Source organism: Melanotaenia boesemani, chromosome 6 (assembly GCF_017639745.1).
Source record: "Melanotaenia boesemani isolate fMelBoe1 chromosome 6, fMelBoe1.pri, whole genome shotgun sequence".
Lineage (NCBI taxonomy): Eukaryota > Metazoa > Chordata > Actinopteri > Atheriniformes > Melanotaeniidae > Melanotaenia > Melanotaenia boesemani.
The window spans coordinates 31,026,674-31,048,424 of NC_055687.1; the positions used below are offsets into that span (position 1 = coordinate 31,026,674).

Here is a 21,751-nt window from a genome sequence, read left to right on the forward strand (position 1 = left end):
GGCAGCACAAGGAGGATGGACAATTCCTGCTTTATCTGTACCAGACGAAAAAACCTTGAGTCACACAGACTTCAGTGGATTTTTGAAGATTAGTAGGGAGACGCAGATGCACAGATGGATGCTTGGTATGTTGTCAACACCTGAAGGAAACAGGAATCTCATGCAGGGCATCTCTGGTTGTGGCATTTTGAAGTCTGACCCAGTCCTTTACAAAGCTCAAGGAGAACAACCACTTGGAAGCTTAAAACAGCACTTGAGCCAACTAGCCTGTGGTGCCACAATATCAGACTGATCTCTAAATACTTGTTCTTTTCCTAAAATCACATTAGCGACATTTTCCAACCCTGCAGCTGCAGATATATTTATATATATAGCACCCTCAATTAAAAGGGTGAGACCATTCATGAAGCAAGCTGTATTTGTGTGGGACCTTTTTATGATCAATTCCTGGTTAGAAAAGGTGCATGCATAGGTTTGTTTGTATGCATTATGCATCTGGCTCCTGGTCTTCTAGGTGCAATTACAAGGTGGCTGTTCAGTTTTGAGACTTTCCTGTTTAACTTCTCAGGGTTCATTGTGCTAAGCACGTACAAAAACGTTTATTGAAATGAACTGACAAAGATGCAAAAGTAACTGAGGCTTTTGTGTTTGTGCTTGCTGGTTTTTGTCAGGTTGTCAAAGAGTGTTTCAGCTGTGTTGTTCCACCTGTCAGGCCATTCTCGCTCCCAACTTATCACTTCTGCTGCACTGATACTGAACACAAACGGTGCTCTAAAATCCTTTTGATGTGGACGGAAATAACTTTAACAGTCATGAGATACATAATAAAAACAAAAATATCAGCAAAGCTTTAGTTTCAGTGCTTTACCACGTCTTCCAAACCATAACCAAATATCTTCTTTTTTTTGTCAACTTTGACAAGTAATTAAAATGCATGTGCGATTACATTAGTAGATGGAAGTCAAATTAGAGAAATTGTCTGTCTGTCCTCTTAGTGATGCTGCTCCTCATGCCTTTAAACCTGCCTATTGGAAGTAAATAAAGTGTTGAATTGAATTAAAATGAAAAAGGAAGTGAAAAATAGACTCAAATAGAGCATGAATCCCTCTATAAATCCTGTGTGTCTAAAACAAATGCAAAGGATTAACCAAGTGTCACGATGTGACGAGGAGGGAATAAGCATGTGTTGTTTAGACTAAACTGACTTGTATTTAGGCCTAATAATATCATCTTCTCACAGGCTGAATTTGATAAGAATCCATGAATAATTTTGTAAGAAGCAATACTTCATAAAATATTTATAAAAGGAGTAATGTCAAAAGTGCATTCTTTAAAGTCTTTAATGAACACTTGATTTCCTAAACACTAGTTGCTCATATGGGAAGAACTTGGCACAGTTATAGCTTGTGTTGACAGGTTTTGAATAAAATGAACAATTAACATGTCACAAACAGAGCCAAACTGTTTATTGATAACAGTAATCACATTTTTAAAGCTTGACTTTTCTCTCTTGGCTTCATCGCAGACTTATTACAACATTACAAGCGGGTGGGTGATTTCCTCAACAACCTCCAGCTGTTCCTGTGCTGGGATCACCCGTAGAGGGTGGGCCGATGGTGCACTGCAAACCCTCGTACATTCCTCATGCCATCCCACTGCCAGCTGGCATTCATACTGGACCTCAAAATAACTTCCAGCCTTTGATACAGATGGCAGATGTTGGTCATCTAGATTACCTCTTCAAACACAACAAGTGAGCCTTATAAACAAGGTGGCTGGGAGGGACCAGTTTGTGTGTAGCTGTATGTGGAAACATTTCGGCTGGACACAGTGATCAATGTCAAACACTGACCTCTGAGATACAGCTACAGAGATACAGGCTTTTTGCAGGATTCAGCATTCTCATGGCTGATGTTCAATCAGCCAATAACACCATTTAACTAGCGTCCTGTTTTTAGGTTTGTTAGTTATAGCTTTAACATACGGAGCACTTCAGCCAGTGTTTTAAGTGTTGAATGTTGAATTTTCTGGAGAGAAATCTGTTTTCCTGAGTTTTACCTGCACTCCTTTCACACAAAAACGTCCATAAATCAATAACAGTTTTGCACCACATATACAAAGGCCAAACAAAACAACAAAACTGTCTGGCTTATCTCATGACTTTAATTTGAGTTAGTTGGGTTTTTTAATCTTTATGTCAGAAGAATCATGCCTTACAAACACCACATGACACCATGTGAAACTCAGCAGAAGAAGATTGAAGCGTTTTTGATTTAACAGGCAACATAGAAAGTTTTGACTGAGCTGCAGTTCTCATTGTCCTTATTTTATTTGCGTTGGAGAATTTTACCTTCCATGTGTACAACAAAGCACAGCCTTTCATGGCTGGTTTTCATTCTTGCCCATTGCAAAGATTTACAAAAGACCTTAGAAATTCTTTAAAAAATGAACATTTGTTTAACTGTTTTTTCAGGCAGTCTTTTAGAGCTGTCAAAGCGTCCAAATTTTTTTCCCAGTCTTTTATCCCACCTGTAAACTTATTAGAAACATGATGGAAAAAAGACAGATATACTAAATAACTATTAGAGCACAAACATTTAGTTAAATTAAATGCTTTTGACAACTTTGAACAGGAAAAGGGTCATGTCGAAAGGTTAATAACATAGCTTAGAAGGGATTCAAAGACAACATAGTGGTCAAAAACTACTCTGGTACTGGGGTTTTCAGATTTTTTTTCTTTATATATAAATGTGTTCATCAACCTTATAAAGCCCAAATAGATGGCAACTATCCTATCATACATGAACAAAACAGAAGCTTCATAACCTGACACAATAGAAGTCAGTTGGGAACACATAAACAGAGCGATCTCTGAAAACATCCATTCATCTTCCATGATTGCAACCTGTCGGCATTGCTAATACTGCACAACCATGGCCGTTTTTCAGTGCCATTCCCACATTATGACTCACAAACTGTAAAGCTGATGAAGAGGCTCAACGCCTTATATCAGTGGTAGGTAAAGCCTTTACTCTTTACCCAGTGTATGTTTGCTGAGCTCTCTTTTGGCCTCTTGTCTAAGGATAGTTTCTGTTACTCCAGGCTCACACCAAGGTGAGCTGCCATAGTCTGTTTTAATAAAAAATGAATGTGTGCATTTTATTAAATAAAGCCTGGATATGTTTTTAATAAGCAGCATGGTGGTGTGGTGGTTAGCACAGTCACCTCAAAGCAAGAAGATTCCTGGTTTGAACCTCTGCTGGATAATTCCTATGTAGAGCTGACATGTTTTCCCCATGCATGTATGGGTTCTCTACAGGTACTCCGGCTTCCTCTCAAAGTCCAAAAATATTCATGTTGGTTTAATTGGTGTTTCTAAATTCTCCCAGGAGTGAGTTTGTGTGAGTGGTTGTTTGTGTCTCTGTGTTGGCCCTGTGATGGACTGGCGACCTGTTCAGGATGTACCCTATTTCCCACCTAATAGCAGCTGGGATTGGCGCCACCATCCCCCCCACCCTTATTGAAATAAGCAGGAATAAATAATAAATTTTTTTTTTTCTCATAAATCTTTGCATCCATTCTGCTGATATGAACCTGATATATATTATTGCATTATATGTGCATTTTAAAATCTTTTGAATGTGCTTATAACGCAGCATAACATAGAAAGTGCTCCTTTTTTTCTTTGTTTCTTTCTCTTTTGTTTCTTTCTTAGGTCAGGACAGTAAAAAAAGGCACACATGCATTTATTTTCACCTTATACTAGGTTTTTCACCTTTCTGTTCCACTGTCATTTTTTAGATAATCTCATCAGTGTGGCCATCTTTACACTCTTGGCACACGTGAAACACTCCATAGAAAAGAGTTTAGTCGTACAGCTTTCAGAGTCTGGTCTAAGTCTCTCTCACTGCCACACATATGGAGATTAGGATATAAATATGCTAATTTCCATATATGGAGAATGTTATGATGTAAGAGTCATCTCATCAACATGAGATGTATAAGCCGAAGGGTTCAGTAACCTTTCTCCCACTCCAAAAATGCCATGTGGGGTGCCAGATTTCACTGCTGTCTATACTGTTGCAACACACAAGAACTGTTACAGTGTAAAGGCTGTAGGGTGGCCTTGGCTTCAGATATCTTCATGCCCTGTCGCACCACACTCAGCATGCTGTAAAATGACCTTAGCTACAGTGTGTGTGGTAACAAAAGCAATGACTCTGTAGAAACTTATGAGAAAATTAGCAACTGTTTGAAAGACATGACTTTTGCTACTTGTTTTCTGCTTTTATCATAAACTATTTATTTCATTAACTGCTGTGGCTCCAGTTATGTTGCTTGCTGTTTTGTATTTTTTGTGTTGTTTCTGTCTAAAAATGATACTAATAAAGTTTTGTATCTTTTGTGTTTGGTATCTGTGACTGTGTTCCTGTTGCACGCGCCTGTTAAGTCACACCACACAAGCTGTCACTTTGCTCATATCCTGACCTCCAATCAAATACTGTGAAACAGCTTCGCTGATAACAACACGCAGACTCTTCTTAAAGTCCACGCGCGACCAGAGTTCCGCGGCTGAACCTGCGCGCATCACTTGTTGCGTTCACGAACAGTTCCCCAGAGTCTCTCTATTTAAAGAGGCAACTACCGGCAAACAACATGGCACACGGGCTTGTCAGACGAGAGTCAGTAGAAACGGAGATGCACAAGTCCGAAGACAAAAGAAAATCGTTCGTTTACACCAAGAAGAGGGGCTACGATGTCACTCGAAACCCCCACCTGAACAAGGTGAGCTTACATAGATGTTTCTGTCAGTTTTCCGTTTATTTCAGTGAACAGTTTTGACAAGTAAGCTGTTGCCTTCATGTGCTGTAGGAAGTAATAAAACTCTAGTTAAAGCTTAACGGACATCCACAATTGTCGAAATTATATTATTGAAAAAAGAATTTATTATTGTGATATCACTAGTCACGACCTTTAGCTAACTTCCAGAGGGTGTAAATTATTTGATATGTCTAGGTACAAACTACAATTACAACATTTCCTTTTACGCGGCTTGACTGCTAATGTAAAGTTTTCAGCTAGCTAATGTTTGCTACATGTGTAGTAACTTGTTACCTCTATCCGCAGCCACAACCAGACCCAGTGTTTAATCAAGTGTTTACAGCACATATCACGCATTCATCAGTTTGGGTCGACATTGTTTAATTGTCGGAGTCATGAGGGAACAAGTGAACGTTACATTAGCCAGGACGGTTAGGTATCAGCTTTAGACGCTGTTATATTTAGAATTTAAAGAGACCCAACGCTGCTGCAACACAGATACAGAGAGCTTTTCTTTACACTGCTGTGTTATTGTATTTCAGCGTCAGCAGCGGTGTTGTAATAATATACTGTAATGGAAAGCTTAATGTATGAGTCTTCTGTTGTTATGTAAAGTATGTTTTGCTCTCTTCTCTTTCTAAAAGAGGAACAGGGTTGTAGTAGAAGTTGCTTAAATATGCAATAAATACTGCTGAATAGCTTACTTCTGAATCATGAGACTTTATTTTTGAAGTGTTGAGGTTTCTATCCTGACTGCGATAATGAATCTTTGCTGTTGCCTTTGCCTGGTGTATTTATTCCAGAGCCTTTCACAAATCCACCACAATGACTTTCTGGTGGCCTTTGAGTCTTTCCAGTATTTTCTCCTGGTTTAGTGGTGGAATAGGGCCCCAAGCCAGGGGTCACGGTGTGGCCACGTCTCTATCCATGGTGCTGACTGACCCTCAAATCAGTTGACTTAATTCAGGTTCACTCTTAGGTCAAGGGTGGCCTGAAACGCTTAGTGCAGTGCTGCTGCTTATTGTCACAGTCAAGCTCATTTTAGAACTCTTGTACAGTAGGCCTACAGGCTACCCTCACCCCCTCTCATCCCCCCTCTCAGCCTCCCACCAGCTCTTTTCTGGCCTATCATTGGCTTATTTATTTATTTATTGTCAGGTTTTTTTACAGGAAGCTACAACACAACATGAAAAACTATTTGGCCAGTCTCTCTCTGAGAATGCTCACAGCATATATTCAGCTGGTCAGAGCTGATAAAGGTTGTAGTCAGTTGTGTGCAGTTGAAGGAGCTGCCAGCCTGAGAGTTGATAAGTCAGATAGTGGAGTTCAAACAGGCCATTATCTGTGGAATGATGGGTGGTGAGCTGATGGTTGTACAGAGGTTTGGAAATGAAACTAATCTCCACTTCAACTCTGGGACATAAACCAGATTATCACTGAAAAGATTACTGTATTTCATTTTATGCTTTGTCATGCTTAGTAGAAGTTTTTTTGGGCTGGGCTGTAGCGCAAGCAGTGTGGGATTTTGCTCTTGCGGCATAACTGTAACAACATCCTTTATCCTGGCCAGTAGCATGCCACGATTTCACTCTTTGCTCAATAATGACTCATCCTGAAGAACCTGCACAACCTGATAACTGTTTTACCAGCAAAAGTCATATGAATGCAGCGGAAAATAATATTACATATTATTGTAATATTACATATTACATAATATAGAGCTCTGAGTCTGTGTCTAGAGCAGAGATGTCAAACTCCAATCCTGAAGAGCCACTGTCCTGCAGGTTTTAGGTTTTCTTGCTCCAAAACACCTGATTTATATTAAATGAATCCAACAGGTTGTTTTCAAGTTCTACACAATGACCCAATAACTTGAGTCAGGTGTTTTGAAGCAGAGAAACTTAGAAAAACCTGCAGGACAGCAGCCCTGGACTGGAGGATTTTTTTTCTTTTTCAAGCTTTTTAGTGTCAATCTCAGTCCTTCGTTGTCCCGGTTGTTATAATTTTCAGCTGCTCTCTGCCTTCCCTGTGTTTCCAATCTGCTCTTCAAAGAATGACTTGTTCCTGTCAGACTCCTCTGAATTGGAACAGTTTCTTTGAAAAGTGAATTCCTTCCAAATTTCAATGCACTGTCCCAGCTTATAAGTTTAGCCTAAATCTTCCAGGAATGTTGTTTTTATTTTTGGTTGTGGCAGTGGTCTGCATTTTGGTTGCATATGGTTTACCATAAAGTTTTCTCTGATATCAGTTTAGCAGCTTTTAGTTGCATGTTTTGTGTCTGTTAATGTTTACTGAAAGTCCATAAAGTGGGACATTTGGGAAGTTTTTACTGTGTAGTAAAGTTGTCCAGCCTCAACAGAAAAACTATTGCACAGCTGAACATTATCCTCTAAGGCCACTGTACTTTTTCCAAATAATTTAAATGTATAATAATTTGTATTATATGTTATATTTGTTTTCTTTTTAACCTTATGTTTAGACTAAGACGACAACAGTCTGGAGGCCTACAGCTGCAGCACTTAGACACGGCTCAGTAAACTGTTTGTTTATATCTCAATTTACACCTTGGGGCCTTGAATGGACCCAGTTCGCAACAGGAGTCTTACAGAGAGTTAGATAGGTTAACCTAAACTCATGTCTGAGGAGCTACTAAGAGGTGTTACACTACATTTTAAGCTGTTTTATCTGTAATCATAGATTGAAGCATTGCAGAAAGACCAACATTTCTGTGTTTAAAACATTCTCTCTCACACACTGCTTTTTTTCTCCTATTCCATTTTTCCTTTAGAGTGGTGTAAAAGAGCGAATGTTATATGAGCCACAGTTCTTTGTTCTTTTACAAGATGGCTTTTTCATCTCACTTTAAAGCTGCTTGACCTAAATGAACTCACAGTTTGTGTTCTTACTTTGTTTTGGAATAAAATTGCAATTTAATAAGGTTAATCATGGAAGTCAAAAAACTTTTATAAGGAAGCAGGGGAGGAGCATGCCCTGTCTGTTTCTGCTCAGCACAGTTCAGTGAGTAGGTAGTAATGTGACAAAAAATAAAATTAAAAATATATTACTAATTTTTTGGTGTAAAAGCACTCAAATCGTAGTTAGGGGCTGGACCCAGTGAACTTAAACACTTTCATCAGTCAGCCTTAGTGACCCCAAACACAGGCTTCTTCAGACACACAGGTGAGAGTAATAGCAGGAAAAAAAGGTTTCTTATGCCAGGTGAACCCTCCGCTGTCAGACCTAAACATGAACTAGGGGCAAGGAAATTGGAGGAGAAGGAAGGAAATGACTGCTAAGCGCGTTAGTGGCCAGGCACAGGCAGGCTGTTGTGGTGCAGGCAGTGGTACATTGTTGCCCTCTGCCTGATTTCAGCGAGCCCAGGGGGATGAAGTGTGTTTACTTCTCTCAGCTGGTCCACTTTACCTCTAACAGGGGCCAGTCACAGCAAAGCCTGCTAATTGATGCTGAGGGGTGCAGCGCTGAAAGCAGCCTTTCCTCACATCGACAGGCTTCGATTTCCCTCTAATCTCTCTCTGCGTGCACATGCGTTCGTGTCGCAGACGTATGAACACACAGACTCACCTTACTCCCTCTCCTGAGGTGGAACCGGATATTATAGGTGTGTTTTGTATGTGCTCGCCATGCAATAAAGAGATGAAGTGGGGTAGGAGGTGTAGAAAGGGTTCTCTGTGGTGGTGAGCAGAGTGCTGGCTTTGCTCCACAGAAGTCCTCTGTCCTTCAGCTTGATCACACCTTAATGAGGCATCTGTGTGCATCTCAGCTCTCAGTACGTCTCTCTGACGCTTGGTTCCACCAAAAACAACAACAACAACAACCTCCTAAAAAAAAAAACAAAAAAAACTAAAAACTCTAAGCTCCCAATCAGGGATGCAATTTCACCTTAAACACTGAACTGAGCTGTTGGTGTGGCTAACAGATGCTCATTCACTGGATCTGCACTGTAGGTGAAAGTGGCTGGAACAAGTGCATGAGTCTCAATGGCCGAGGAGAACGATAACTGCAGCTTCTGCATATTTCTTTTACTTCTTTTACTGCACGGTTTCACTCAACTGTCTGCCTAGCTTTTAATAATAGTAAAAAGATGCTGTCATTCAGACCTATTGTCCTAAATCCTTCAAAAACTCATACTGATCCTCTTGATTAAAGAGTAAGGTTTTGTTTATTGAGGTCTGTAAAATCACTGTTTGTGTTATTTCAGCCTGAGAATTCTACTAAAATGAGGAGCTCATGTCCAGACAGCTCTGCAATTGGACGCCCCATTTGTAACCACAGACTCCACACATTATAAGTTGTAACAATGAGATTAAGAATCTTTGCTTTTGGCGAGCAGTGAGCTGCAGTCTATCCTGTTGGGCTTTAAGGATGTGCCGGTATGCCTAATGGCGGCGATCCTGATAACCCTCTCTAGCAACTGGAAGTTATTAGACACTTATGTTAGATTGACCCTAGTTTGGCTGCTTCAGTTAGAGTTTGTTCACTTATTTAATATTTATTTGCTATTAGGTTTGCATCCACTTTTAACTGAGCCTGACATGAGTACAATCAATGACAAAAAAAAGAAGCAAAAATAGTGTTTTTTTTATTTGGATTTGGAAATATTAATGTCCTTGTGTGATTCTGCCTTGTTTTTCTGACAGCAGCAAGTTGAGGACAACATTTGCTTTCTATACATTCATGACTGATAAAACCTCACTTGTTTGTGCTGGAGAAACATTGCAGCAATGTCTTGTTTGTACTGGAAGCCAAAGTTCCTCTGAACATAAGTATTTTTTTACATTTCTCACTCTTGACACTCCCCGAGCCTTCTCTACTGTTTAGTCAACATGTCCTATCCAAGGGGAAATCCTCTGTTTGTGTTGAAGGAGAAGTGGTTTTAAAGTTAAGAATTTCTTAAGCGTATCTTTAGTTGACAAAAGCAAGAACAAACACAGAGAACTACCAGTTCTGACAAATGACAAGCTGTATCCTGTGAATCCCAAAAAGCCTCTCAGTATTATATTTTCTCTAGGCCTATACTTTCTGTTCTTGATTTGGGAAAGTTGTTAAAAATCAGATTTTTTTAGGGTCAGTTCTGTATTTCTGACTGATATTAATGAAAACTCACTTATTTGTCTTTTGTAATGAGAATGAAGTGAGAGGATTGACAACATATCCATGCATGATAAAGAACTGGAGGAATTTGGAGGAATAGTTGGTTTAAATTTTGATTAGATGAGATTCATTATAAAATTAGGCAGGCTATTAGGTACTGGTGGACTAATCCTGTAGCCACACTAGCTAGGGCTGGGCAATTAATCGAATTTTAATCGCAATTACGATCTGGGTTTTGAACGATCATAAAAATGAAATGGTCCGATTATTTTTTTGTCCTTTGATTTGTGCTGTTTTCAAATTGAGCGCAGCTGTCATTGCAGCGCTTTGCTGCAGACTCCTCCCACAGCCCCAACCGCTTTAGTTTTACTCAGAACGAGTTGCAGACACCTGGACACACGGGAGGCGGCGTCGCTCCTTCTCCATCATTTTCTATGTAAACTTGCGCGAGGAAGCGAAAATCGCTGCCCTCCTCCAGCCAAGCGACAGGCGACAGTCATGCATGTAAAATGTTGCGTTCGTGCACGCAGACGTGCACACGGAGGCTTGCGACGCAACACAAAAAAATAGAAAAATGTTCAATTTTTGTGAGTCGCAACTAAATAATTCACCAGCTCCCAGAGTCACAGAGAGACAAACGTTATAAACAAACAAAACTTTTTTCTCTATTAACACAGTGAACAATCCGGGATTTAAGAAACTCATCAACACTTTGGACAAACGGCATCACTGCCAGCTCACCACCATTTTAGTGGACTGTCTCTTTCTTCCCTGTATGATGAGTGTAGTGAGGGTGTTGTGAAAGATGTGGTGACAGTCCGATGTTTCGCCACCGCTACGGACCTGTGGTAAAGCCGCACCAGAGCCGTATAGAAATGTCGCGCTACATTTTATTGACTCGGATTTCAACGTGAAAACGAAATGTCTCCAGACTATTTTTTTTCCAGATCACACCAGGCAGAACATAGCTGCTGGCCTGAGACAAACAATAGCTATGGGGACCTGGTGGAAAGAAACTAGTCGGCATTACCACAGTAAACACTTAAAATGTTAACCTCTTATCTATAATCGTGTTAAATAATCGAGATCTCAATTTCTATCAAAATAATCGTGATTATCATTTTTCCCATAATCGAGCAGCCCTAACACTAGCAGTCATTCAGTTTGCAATGAAATATCTTGGAAAATATCTTGAAAAATCTCTTATATGGGTGGTGTGGCTCGGTGGGTAGAGTGGTCGTCTTGTAGCCTGAGGGTTGCCAGTTCGATCCTCGGCCTGTCAAGCTCATGTTGAGGTGATGAGTCGTGGTTAGCGCCTTGCATGGCAGCTTCCGCCATCATTGTGTGAATGTGTGTGTGAATGTGATGTATAATGTAAAGCGCTTTGGATGTCATTCCAGGTACAGTAAAGTTTTTACATTCATTATTCCTCATAGCATGAAACTTACAAACTGGATGTATAATTGGACCCATATGTTTTTCATTTGATAATGGTAATGAGTCAAAACTCATATTTTTCAGTTTATGCCAAAAACATTAATGTTTTAATAGTTTGGTGGCATTGCTCGGCTAAATTAAACATATAGTTTTTGTACTTCAAGTAAAACATGGACAAATTTGTGAAAGTGCCTAAGAAAGTACCATCGGTCAAACAATGATGAATCAACAACAGATATTTCAATAACCAATAAAGACAAAAACAATTTGACTAGACATGTGTTGCCCTGGTCTTGATCAGTACAATGGTGGGTAATAAAGAAACCACACTGTGTCGTATGTGTCAAAATATTAGAATGGCAGCAAATATTAGCTGGCAGCATGAAGCCAAACAAGTCTGAAATTGTAAATAGAGTTTGTCAAACGCTCAGCTTACCTCATATAAAGTCCAGTTTCCTGATCTAAAAACCCTTACACTATAGCAGAGGAATTCATACTTCCCTCTGTCACTGATGGTTTTACTATAATTAGTAAAGTCGCAGTCAAAAAACTAATAGCTATTTCTTTGCAAACTGTTTTAAAGTGCATGTCTTTGTAAGTGTTGGGGTGCACATGGTTATGGTGGTGGAATGGTGTACTGTTGTCAATGAAAAGGGGGCCCTGCAGAAAAAGTTTGGGTACCACTGATCTACAAAGTGGCTATCCAGGACAAGACTTCCAGTTTGTGTGGTGGACTTTGTTTGCATGCAGATGTTTTTAATAACACTTAAAAGCTTAACTATAGTGAAACGAAAGCTGCTGGTATAAAGATTGTATTTCTACCTCTGTGTTTTGATAGCTAGCTCTCCTCATGGGGTGTTTATTTAAACAATAATTGTCACAGTAGTAGTGGCAAGCAAGAAGGCAAATATCTGGAGCATTTGCTCCGTACTTATTGTGGAGATCGTCCACTCAGCCTTCAAATAACACAAGGATTGGTTGGTGAGACTGTACAGTATGTGCAGGTTATTTTCCGGAGCACTGACTGCAAGTAAGGGAGTGAACATGCTGGTAGGAACAGCTTCTTCATTCATTCTCTTTTCTGCTTACATATGCCTTTTTCTTTGCTTACTTTTTAAGCTTATGGATATGTTGGACTGATATTAACTGATATCAAAGAGGTTCATCCATCATTTTCTATGTGTCGTAAACAAAACACTGCTTTTCTAACTGGCAGCACATCTTTACTACAAAAAGCTCCTGCTCTGAGGTTCATATGTGAACAGCAACTGCAGAGGAAACCAAATTGTCTGCACATGGTCTTGAAAAATGTGGGTTCTCATGTATAAAAAAAAAAAAAGAAGAAAAAAACAAAAGCTGGAACCAGTCAGTGGTTATGACCATTCTGATTAAAGTCATCGACCAGTTGATCCACAAAACTCTAGTTCAAAGATTTCTGTATATTGAGATTATAAACAAACAAATGAAACTATGTTAGTAGTTATGTAAACTAGGGATGTGAATCCCCATCACTGAGCCCGATTCGATACACATCTCAATACGCAGCCAGCGATATGATACACTAACGGTACAGTGACGCCCCCTGCCTATACGATACGATTTAGCCGTTTACGATGCGATGCGATTCAATAATGCTGTGACAATAATTAGACTTCATACAATTCACCTCAAAAACACTGGTGCAGAGGAGATAAACTATGTAATAATCAATATAACCATGGGTTTTACAGACACACCAAGAAAGATACATTTAGTTGGCAGCTGTATCCGATACACACTGAAGCTACCAGTGCAGTCGCATTGCAAATGTCTGTTTTGGACCACAGTTTCAAATCGATGAATATCTCCATCCCTAATGCAAAGCAGTGTTAGTGTGTAGCTTAATTACATTAGAGTCAGTCAGAATTATACTAAGCTAGGCTAATTTTCTGTTGGGCAGGCTTGTTTTAGAATACTGACAGCAGAGAAGCATCATAGGCAATTGAGTAAAGAGACATATTTCTTCATTTCTTTGTCTTCTTCTAGACGGCAAACAGCTTTCAACAATTCAACAAAGACTTTTAAACTGCAATGGTTTTTAATATGTACAAACATTAGCAACGTTGCTACTTAATTTTAGTATTTTAATCTTTTATGATGTGTATGTAAATTAACTTTCCAAAAAGTGTTGCACATGAAATTCTGAGATTCTTCCAGGTTTTCTGGACTGGGAACATATTGTGGCAAAACAGTGTATTTTGTGTGCACTTGTAGAGGTGACTTGAGTTTTTAGGTGAGATTAAACACGATGAAGTCAGTCAGATCACAAGCCTTTGTTTAACTGGGTGGTGAAAATGGGACAAGCTCGTCTCTGTTCAGGCTTAATGGAGAACATCTGCACTTACAGTATCAATCTGCTGCACTAGGAGGACCACAGAGCTCTATCCATGTGTCCATCACAGATATGTCTGGGCGTTGTCCAGTGTGGCCAGGTGTTTCAGGTTGACCACACACATTACTGTTGACCAGACATTCCTCTGATGGACTGGAGTGGATCGACCAGACAGATAGAAAATGCACCCTCGTTCCCCTCCAGTGATCAGCCTCCTAAACTAGCTGTACACACACATGCATTTTTTTTTCTTCTTTTGTTACCCTGCCGTCATGTCGGTGATTTTATTAGTGCTCTTTTAGGGGTGGAATTTGATCATACTGTCAGCTCAGTTGTCTGCACTCACACACACACTTACACATCTGATGCTGTTTATTCAGCAGCAGGACCTTCCAAATAGACCTACCTCTTCACATCACTTTTGTGCTTTCTTTTTTGTAAGATTGGTCCTCATTCATGTGAATACAACAGAGAAGCCATTAGCTTGTCCCAGCATAATGAGGGAGTCGGTCTCAGCCTCATTACCTGTCCATGAAGCTCATCTCAAGAATCCCACCACTTTTAAGCTTGTCTTGCCTTCTTCTCCTCCTCAATGCTGCTTTTGTCTGTTATATTGCAGCAGTGGAGCCCATGTCATGTCCTGACAGAGGAACATAGAAACAGCTTATACGAAGTATTTTCTTTAAACCTAAGAGTGATTTGTGTGTGTGTGTGTGTGTGTGTGTGTGTGTGAACGTATATATGGTTATTAAAGTATTGATCAGATATTGACTAGGAAATTTTTTCACACACACACAAAAAAAAGGAAAAGAAATCTTGGTGGTCTCACGGCTCCATAATATAACTGGCAAAAATATAAGGATTTCCTGCACCTGTCAACAATGGGAAACAGTTGAATTTCGTGGAATCAAGTGAAAATTTCAAATATTACTAAATTTCTTCAAAATGAAATGCTGACTTTAGAGAATTAATGGTTTTAAATTGTAATGACTGTGAGATTTAAATATGTAGTTATAATGGGTGTCAAAGGGGTATTTTTGTCTCCAAAGGTCACCAGAGGGAGTATCTTATTCTACTTAAAAATACTCAATCAAATAAATTCTGCTGCTGATCTTTGACATGTAAAAGAGTCTAATCACAACCAAAGCACCATCCCCATCATCTTTATTTTATGAAATTTATTCAGGTTTTGTATGTCTTTATTTTATTAATTATTAATTATTACAATGATTGAATGGTTACTTGAGCAGGTCTGAAGTTTTTCAAGTCAATTATGAAAAATATAATTTTGTTGCTAATCTTTGGCATATCCAAGACTTTAACCAACATAAAAGACTCATTTTTCTCATTTTCATTATTTGGAAAATAATTCAGCTTTTGTGTTTTTTGTAATAAATTAGGAAGTAATTCAGATATTCAAACTGACATTTAAAGGGTTAAAATCACAACTATTATTGAATGTTTGGTAGTTTTCAGCAGGTCGGAAGTTGCTTAAATGACGAAAAAAGTTGTTTTTTCTGAATCCAAACTACTTCCATATCTACTGACGTAGTGAGGCCTTATTTGTCAACTACGTTGACAGTGTGGGAAGATAACGTGAGTTCATTTTCAACCTCACCCCTGCTCTTACATCACTTTGGCTACACTCATTTCTTCCAATGTCCAATGTTTCTTTCAGCTTAGAGGTGCCTTACTGCCAGGTAGTGGATTGGATTGATTAACTGAAAATGCCTCATGTTTATCACCTAGACTGATTTAAATTTGGTTGCAATTTACTTTTGAATTTGATATATTGGTCAGCCGTACTGTCAAAGCACATTAACAGGGTCATCCAGTGTTTCTGTGGATGCTCGTTTGTTCAGTATCCATCTCCAACAATACTAACAATAACATAAAAACTCATCATGGAGGCCTTTACATGAACTTGACTCTGCCACAGTTTAGCCATGATACTGTAATTGGAGTGACAGTGGAGAGAGAGTGGATCACCGCTTTTTTAAGCAAAACGCTACATAAGGTATAATGCAGAAAGAAAGCAAAAAGCTCAAATTGAGACATCAGCTGACACTAGATGTTCTCTCTGTGGTACTACAGAGGGGTTAACTGGATATTTAGTCTTTTAATTGGCCAGTTTCACCACTGCATGCCACTGTGCAAGTTTAGATATTTGCCTATTCGTTACATTTTTTTTTGTGGGCTTATGTGAACAAAAACCTTTACCCACAGTTGCATTCTTGTGGTTTTACCTGAGTGTACCTTGGTTTTCAGCACATTTTAAAGAAATTTCAAAGATAAGTAACACTTCTAACATAAGCAATGGCCTGTACCGTCCTAAATATGGTCAATGAATGCCAAAGCACCACCAGCCAAGTGTGCATATTTGAATCCAGTGTTTCTGAGACTGCTGATTGCCCTGAACATTTTCCCAGCAACACTCAGGCTCCTAAGGGACCTGGACTGTGCAGCATGAAAAGGGCTGCCACAAGGGAACAGCTGCCTCCACCCATTTTAAGGCTGCCCTCCTTAAGTCAACAGCAGCTCGGTTTTCAAGGCTATTTGACCAACAAGCGTGTCTGTGCATTCACAAGTTGACACCTCTTGATTTAAGGAGCCCCGGTTTGGGATATTTGCTTGAGATGAGGAATTTAAGAAGATCCCTTGGTTAGTCTTAGAAGTCAGTGTTGTTAGGTGGAGGTCATGACTTATGAAGTGAGGAGTGAATCAGAGGCAGAGTTTGCCTGCTTACTATAAGAGGAGATTTGGTCAAGTGACCTGGCGCTGGCGTGAAGCATCTCTTTTAAAGTTATAAAAACTTTAAATCAGATGCTTGTGAAGCAGGAGCTTCGCAGCATGGTCAAATTAAGCAACAAAGAACTGGGTTGGGATTTTAAAAATGATATAAAGTTTGTACTAAATTGTAAAGCACATACAACAACTATTAGACTTGTTAGAGGCCCTTCTTAAAATTGATATTTTTTCATTTCTTTTTCTGTTAACAGTACAAAAACAAAACCAGCACATTGTGACTTTGCACACTTGCAATTAGCCATTTCTGTGACTGTAATTTCTAAGCTCTTTGAAGCTCTTCTTTTGAGACATAATGTTGACGGCTTCATGAGTCAGTCAAAGCAATGCCTCTCAGTCATCTACACACTTTTGTGTTAAATGTTTCACACACTTTTTTCAGACATGCCTGTGAAAGTGATGAAGAGAGCTGTGGAGTGTGTGGGATGTTTGATGTTTGCATGAAATCCGACAGTATATTACGTACGGTGTAATACTTGTAGGGTCACAGTTTTGACACGTCCTGTCAGCATAATAATTCACATAAGTTTGCCAAGTGTGCAGTGGTTCAGTAGAATATGGTGAACGAGGATGAAAGCACTGTAAAATGGTACTTTTCTAGATATTTAGGCTAATTGAATGTCAGTGTTTTACTCATGAGGTTTTAATTACACAACACTAACAGGATAGTTGTGGTCACCGTGCTTTTCTGCCACTTGTTCAATTGCTGCCATTATCTCAACGGTAAGTGAACAACAAAAGTAAATAAGTACAAAAAAACGTAAATCTATTGTGCATATAGAGCTGAAAGATTGAAAGAGGGGAGCCGGTTAGATGCATGACTGACACGGCTCCAGAGCAGATGACTCATGTTGGAATCCAACCATGACAATGACCGCATTTTTCCCTTAGAACTGCCTTAATTCTTGGTGTTATAGATTTAACAAGGTGTTAGAAACATTCCTCAGCGGTTTTGCTCCATATTAACATTATGGCTGATTTGTTGGAAATTATTTGAGCTTTGTGACATGGTTCATTATCTTGCTGGAAGTAGCCATCAGAAGATGGTACACTGTGGTCGTAAAGGGATGGACATGGTCAGCAACAACACTCAGGTAGTGTTTACATGATGCTCAGCTGGTGTTAATGAGCTTAATATGTGACAAGAAAATGTCCCCCACATCATTACACCACTAACAGCAAGGCAAGGCAAGGCAGTTTATTTGTGTAGCACATTTCATGTACAGGACAATTCAAAGTGCTTTACATAAAACAACGGCATTACAGATATTTAGAAATAGTAAAAGGCATCAACACATAATCACAATAAAATAATAAATTGCAATAAAATAGCAGCCTTAACTGTTGATGCAAGGCAGGATGGATCCATGTTTTCATGTTGTTTCCACGAAATTCTGACCCTACCATCTTAATGTGGAGACTTGTCAGACCAGGAAACATTTTTCTATCTTCTATTGTCCAGTTTTGGTGAGGCTGTGTTATTTGTAGCCTCAGTTTCCTGTTCTTAGCTGACAGGATTGGCACAGTCCATCTGCTTTAAGGTTCAAAGTGTTGTGTGGTCAGAGATGGTATTATCCATAACTTGATTATAACCAGTGGTTCTTTGAGTTACTGTTGCCTTGTATCATCTCCAACCAGTCTGCCCATTCTCATGTGACCTTTAACATCCACAAGGTATTTTAAACCAGACAACTGCAGATAGATAGATAGATAGATAGATAGATAGATATGAGGTCATATCTGAGTCATTTCATCACTCCTCATTTTGCCGTCAGCATGCTTTTCCTCATCATGTTTATCTGACAGCATTAAAAGCCACTCAGTGTAGAAATGTTTCTAAAGAAAACACCAGTTATCTAACTGATTGAATTATTTGACCCTCTGACCACAATTTGACTGCTAATGACCAAATTTGTTTAGGGAGAGAGCACATGCAGACCTTACATGACACATTTGTTGGGAGGTCTTCATTCAGAAAAGCTTAGTCAGGCTGTAAGATCCTGGGAGGAGACGAACGGGAGCTGATGTATGCTCTTTCTCTTCCTCCTGAGAGGAAAGGATGGATTTAAAAGGCTTTATTACCAGGACAATCCTCTTTAACCCTGCTATGGCTACCACTCTAACAGGAAACAGATGGGGGGGGGTTCTGGCCTTTGCTTTGGACACAACACAGAGACCTGCTGCGGTGGCTGGCTGCACAATGAAAACAAATTAAAAAAGAGAGCTATATGAACACTGGAATCATACCTTATTATATATAATTTACTTTCAAACACTGATGTAGATAGAAATTAAGAAAGTAGAAAGTAGATATTTACCATTAAGATCATCTACTTGGTTTTAACATTGACACATTGGTGCTAATCTGATGCTCGTCTTTTTGCACGCCTCATAAGACCTCCATTACCTACACATTCCAGAGGCCTTTCTCCTACTTTTTATGGACCATGGGCAACCTGTGAATATATTGATTAGAAACAGGTCATAAATTCTCACCATCCTGTAGCAAACTCCTTATTATACCAGCTGAGAGGGTCAGAGCACTCACATATGATATGCTGGATAATAGATATATTTTGAATACCCTTACACATATATCTAAATGAGTTTGCAGGTCTGCTTTTAAGTAAAAAAACATTTTTTAATTGTTTTAGTCTCACATCTTGTATTGAATGGCCCATATGTTTGGTGCTTCGTACAGGTGGTCTTCTGTGACAGTTTTATTGGGCTCAGTGTGCTGTGCTGTTTGTTTGTGGCCACCGATGGTGTGCAAAAGGCTGATGATGCTGTAAAATGAGCATATTACAAATAATAGAGAAAGTTAGAAACAAATTTTGCACTGTCATGACTGCATGTGTAGGCTTTTTTTTTGTTTTAGAAGAGGTGGTTTAAAATGATTATTATGAAGCTGCACAAATGTTGTTGTAGTCTTATATTTATTTAATTTACTTTTTAATGTAGTGCTTCTACAACACTCACAGAAGCTCCAGTTCCTGCTGTCATGTAGCTATTTTCCTCACTGAATCACACATGCAAATCATAAAGGTAGCAGGCCAACGGTATCCTTTATGTCTGCTGTCCAAAATCAAGAGGAGATAAGAAGGTGTGTTTGTCTGTCTGTTCTGTAAGCTTCTACAGGACTATTAATGTGTCTCATTGTTATGGAATTTCACTTAAAGAGAAAACCCCAGCCTTTAACATACTGTAGATCAGCCTGTGGGAAGCTCTGAAGTGTTTCATGACTATCCTCAGTATGCCAAGTGGACACATATGCTTCCTCTCCTTTTCTCTCTCATGCACATGTAAATGCATTCACGTGCATTCATGCAAACAAGTATGCACATAAAAACACATTTACACCAGGTTGTGCAAACTTTTCCATTCATCAGTGCTACACCTGTTAGCACAAGGCAGAGCCAATAAAAAATCCCTCCCACTTACTTTGAGTACAATTAGACTTTTCATTCATTGTCAGGATTTGTGCTTTTTACCTCAAGGAGAAATAAAGGACCCACATCTTGAACTTTAGCTGTCACATTGCTATATTGAACTTTCCAACCTCCTCCTGTCTTCTTTCTGTGGTGATTACCTGTTTAGCTTATATGTTCCCTTTTGGCTTGACTGAAGTACATGAAAACATATGTCCAACACAACAGACTTTTGACAAACTGTGTACATTCTTCAAAATTTACAGCCGTTTTGGTAACCATTTGTTACTCTGTCTGGCTTCCAGTGAACATATGCTTACCGTGTGTCAGTTTAATTGCTCCGCTTGCTCTGCTAAATAATCTGCTATTTTCTCCTAACTCCACTTTTGGAGTAATCTCAGGACTTTTTTTTTCCTCAAGGGAAAGCCAGACAGATTATTATAGTTTTCAAATTTGTCCCTGAAGGTAAAAGCCCAGCCAGGATTGTAACAGAAGGATGTTTATTTGTGGAGAGTGGGTCACAGATTGCTGCATAGCTGAATGGGGAAATGATGAGCAGAGTAATAGTATATCATTGGAGGAATTGTATGATTGGCTGTGGTCAGGTTCCAGCTGAGGGATCCAAGTTGTTGTGTTAAAGAAATCCCAGGAAATTACTCAACATGTACTACTGAACTGGTACTGCAGTCTTGGTGGACATAGAATTTTCCTCTGCAAAACTGAGGTTTTTACAAGTTTATGTAAATCAATAACTCAATCTGAAAATTAAATGGTATAATTGGTTTAGTATCTACAGAATACACACACGGTGGTAGCCTTTACGGTTAATAAACACTCTCAGCCCAGATTTTGTTTAAACATAAACTTTCTAGTAGTGACTAATTATAATTTTATGCTTGTTGTAAACAGTGTCTCATTCAAGCGGCAACCTCCGCCTGTAAAATGTGAAGTCTATGCGGAAGTGCAAAAACTTGCGGTTCATCCCTCTATCGCTAGGGTTTGGCTCTAAAACAGAGCAAAACCCCATAGACTCCCATGTTAAAAAGACCAACTTCACAGCAGAAATAAACATGTTTAAAGCCTGGTAAAAAAAACAAAAAAACTTTTAGGATTAATAGGTCAAGTTTACCTTCATGACAACTGGGGGGGGGGGGGGGGGGGGGGGGGGGTTTCTAACTCATCCATTTGGATGTTATTTAATCTTGAAATTTGGCATAATTAGGGGCCTGTCCTTTTGATTGACATGTATCCAATATCTGCGTCAAGAAGGGAGAGTGCAGCACAAACATGGTTGTTAGCCGGCTAACAGTGAGCCTTAGCTTTAGCCATACCTTCATTAGTTGGTTAGCTCGCATTAGATCTCAGTGTGCTCAGTTAGCTCGTAGCTGCAGGCAGCTCGGAGTTTGATAGACGTCAATCATCCACCCCCACGCTCACAGCCCCCCTCTCAGCTCCGCCACTTTGCCCATGTTTGTATTTTCCAGGCGCGATGGCAGGTGTGACCCTTTCAAGATGGCGATGGTAGGAACCGTCCAACGAACAGAGGCTCCGTCCGTCTTTTATATACAGTCTATGTTCTGGACCCATAAGTTGATGTGACTATGCATCTACAAATTATTGTTAGATTTAAGTCAAAGTTCAATGAAAGAACTAAACAGTATGAGTAAATGTCATATAAGAGAATTAGTTCAAACTACTAGAATTTTAAAGAAATTTAGATAAGTGAACTAATGGGTTTAAGTAAATTCTAATGGTCGCCCATGTTGATAGAACTTGA

General features: G+C 39.3%; 1 protein-coding gene across 1 annotated transcript in view; it reads left to right on the plus strand.

Moving 5' to 3' along the window:
• The first annotated feature begins 4,535 nt into the window (after positions 1 to 4,535).
• me1 (malic enzyme 1, NADP(+)-dependent, cytosolic) overlaps positions 4,536 to 21,751 on the plus strand; it is a 93,012-nt gene continuing 75,796 nt past the window's right edge. The window contains exon 1 of the mRNA XM_041988640.1: positions 4,536 to 4,785. Coding sequence (XP_041844574.1) covers positions 4,657 to 4,785 — 129 coding nt within the window. The 5' untranslated portion in view covers positions 4,536 to 4,656. The remainder of the gene's footprint in view (positions 4,786 to 21,751) is intronic.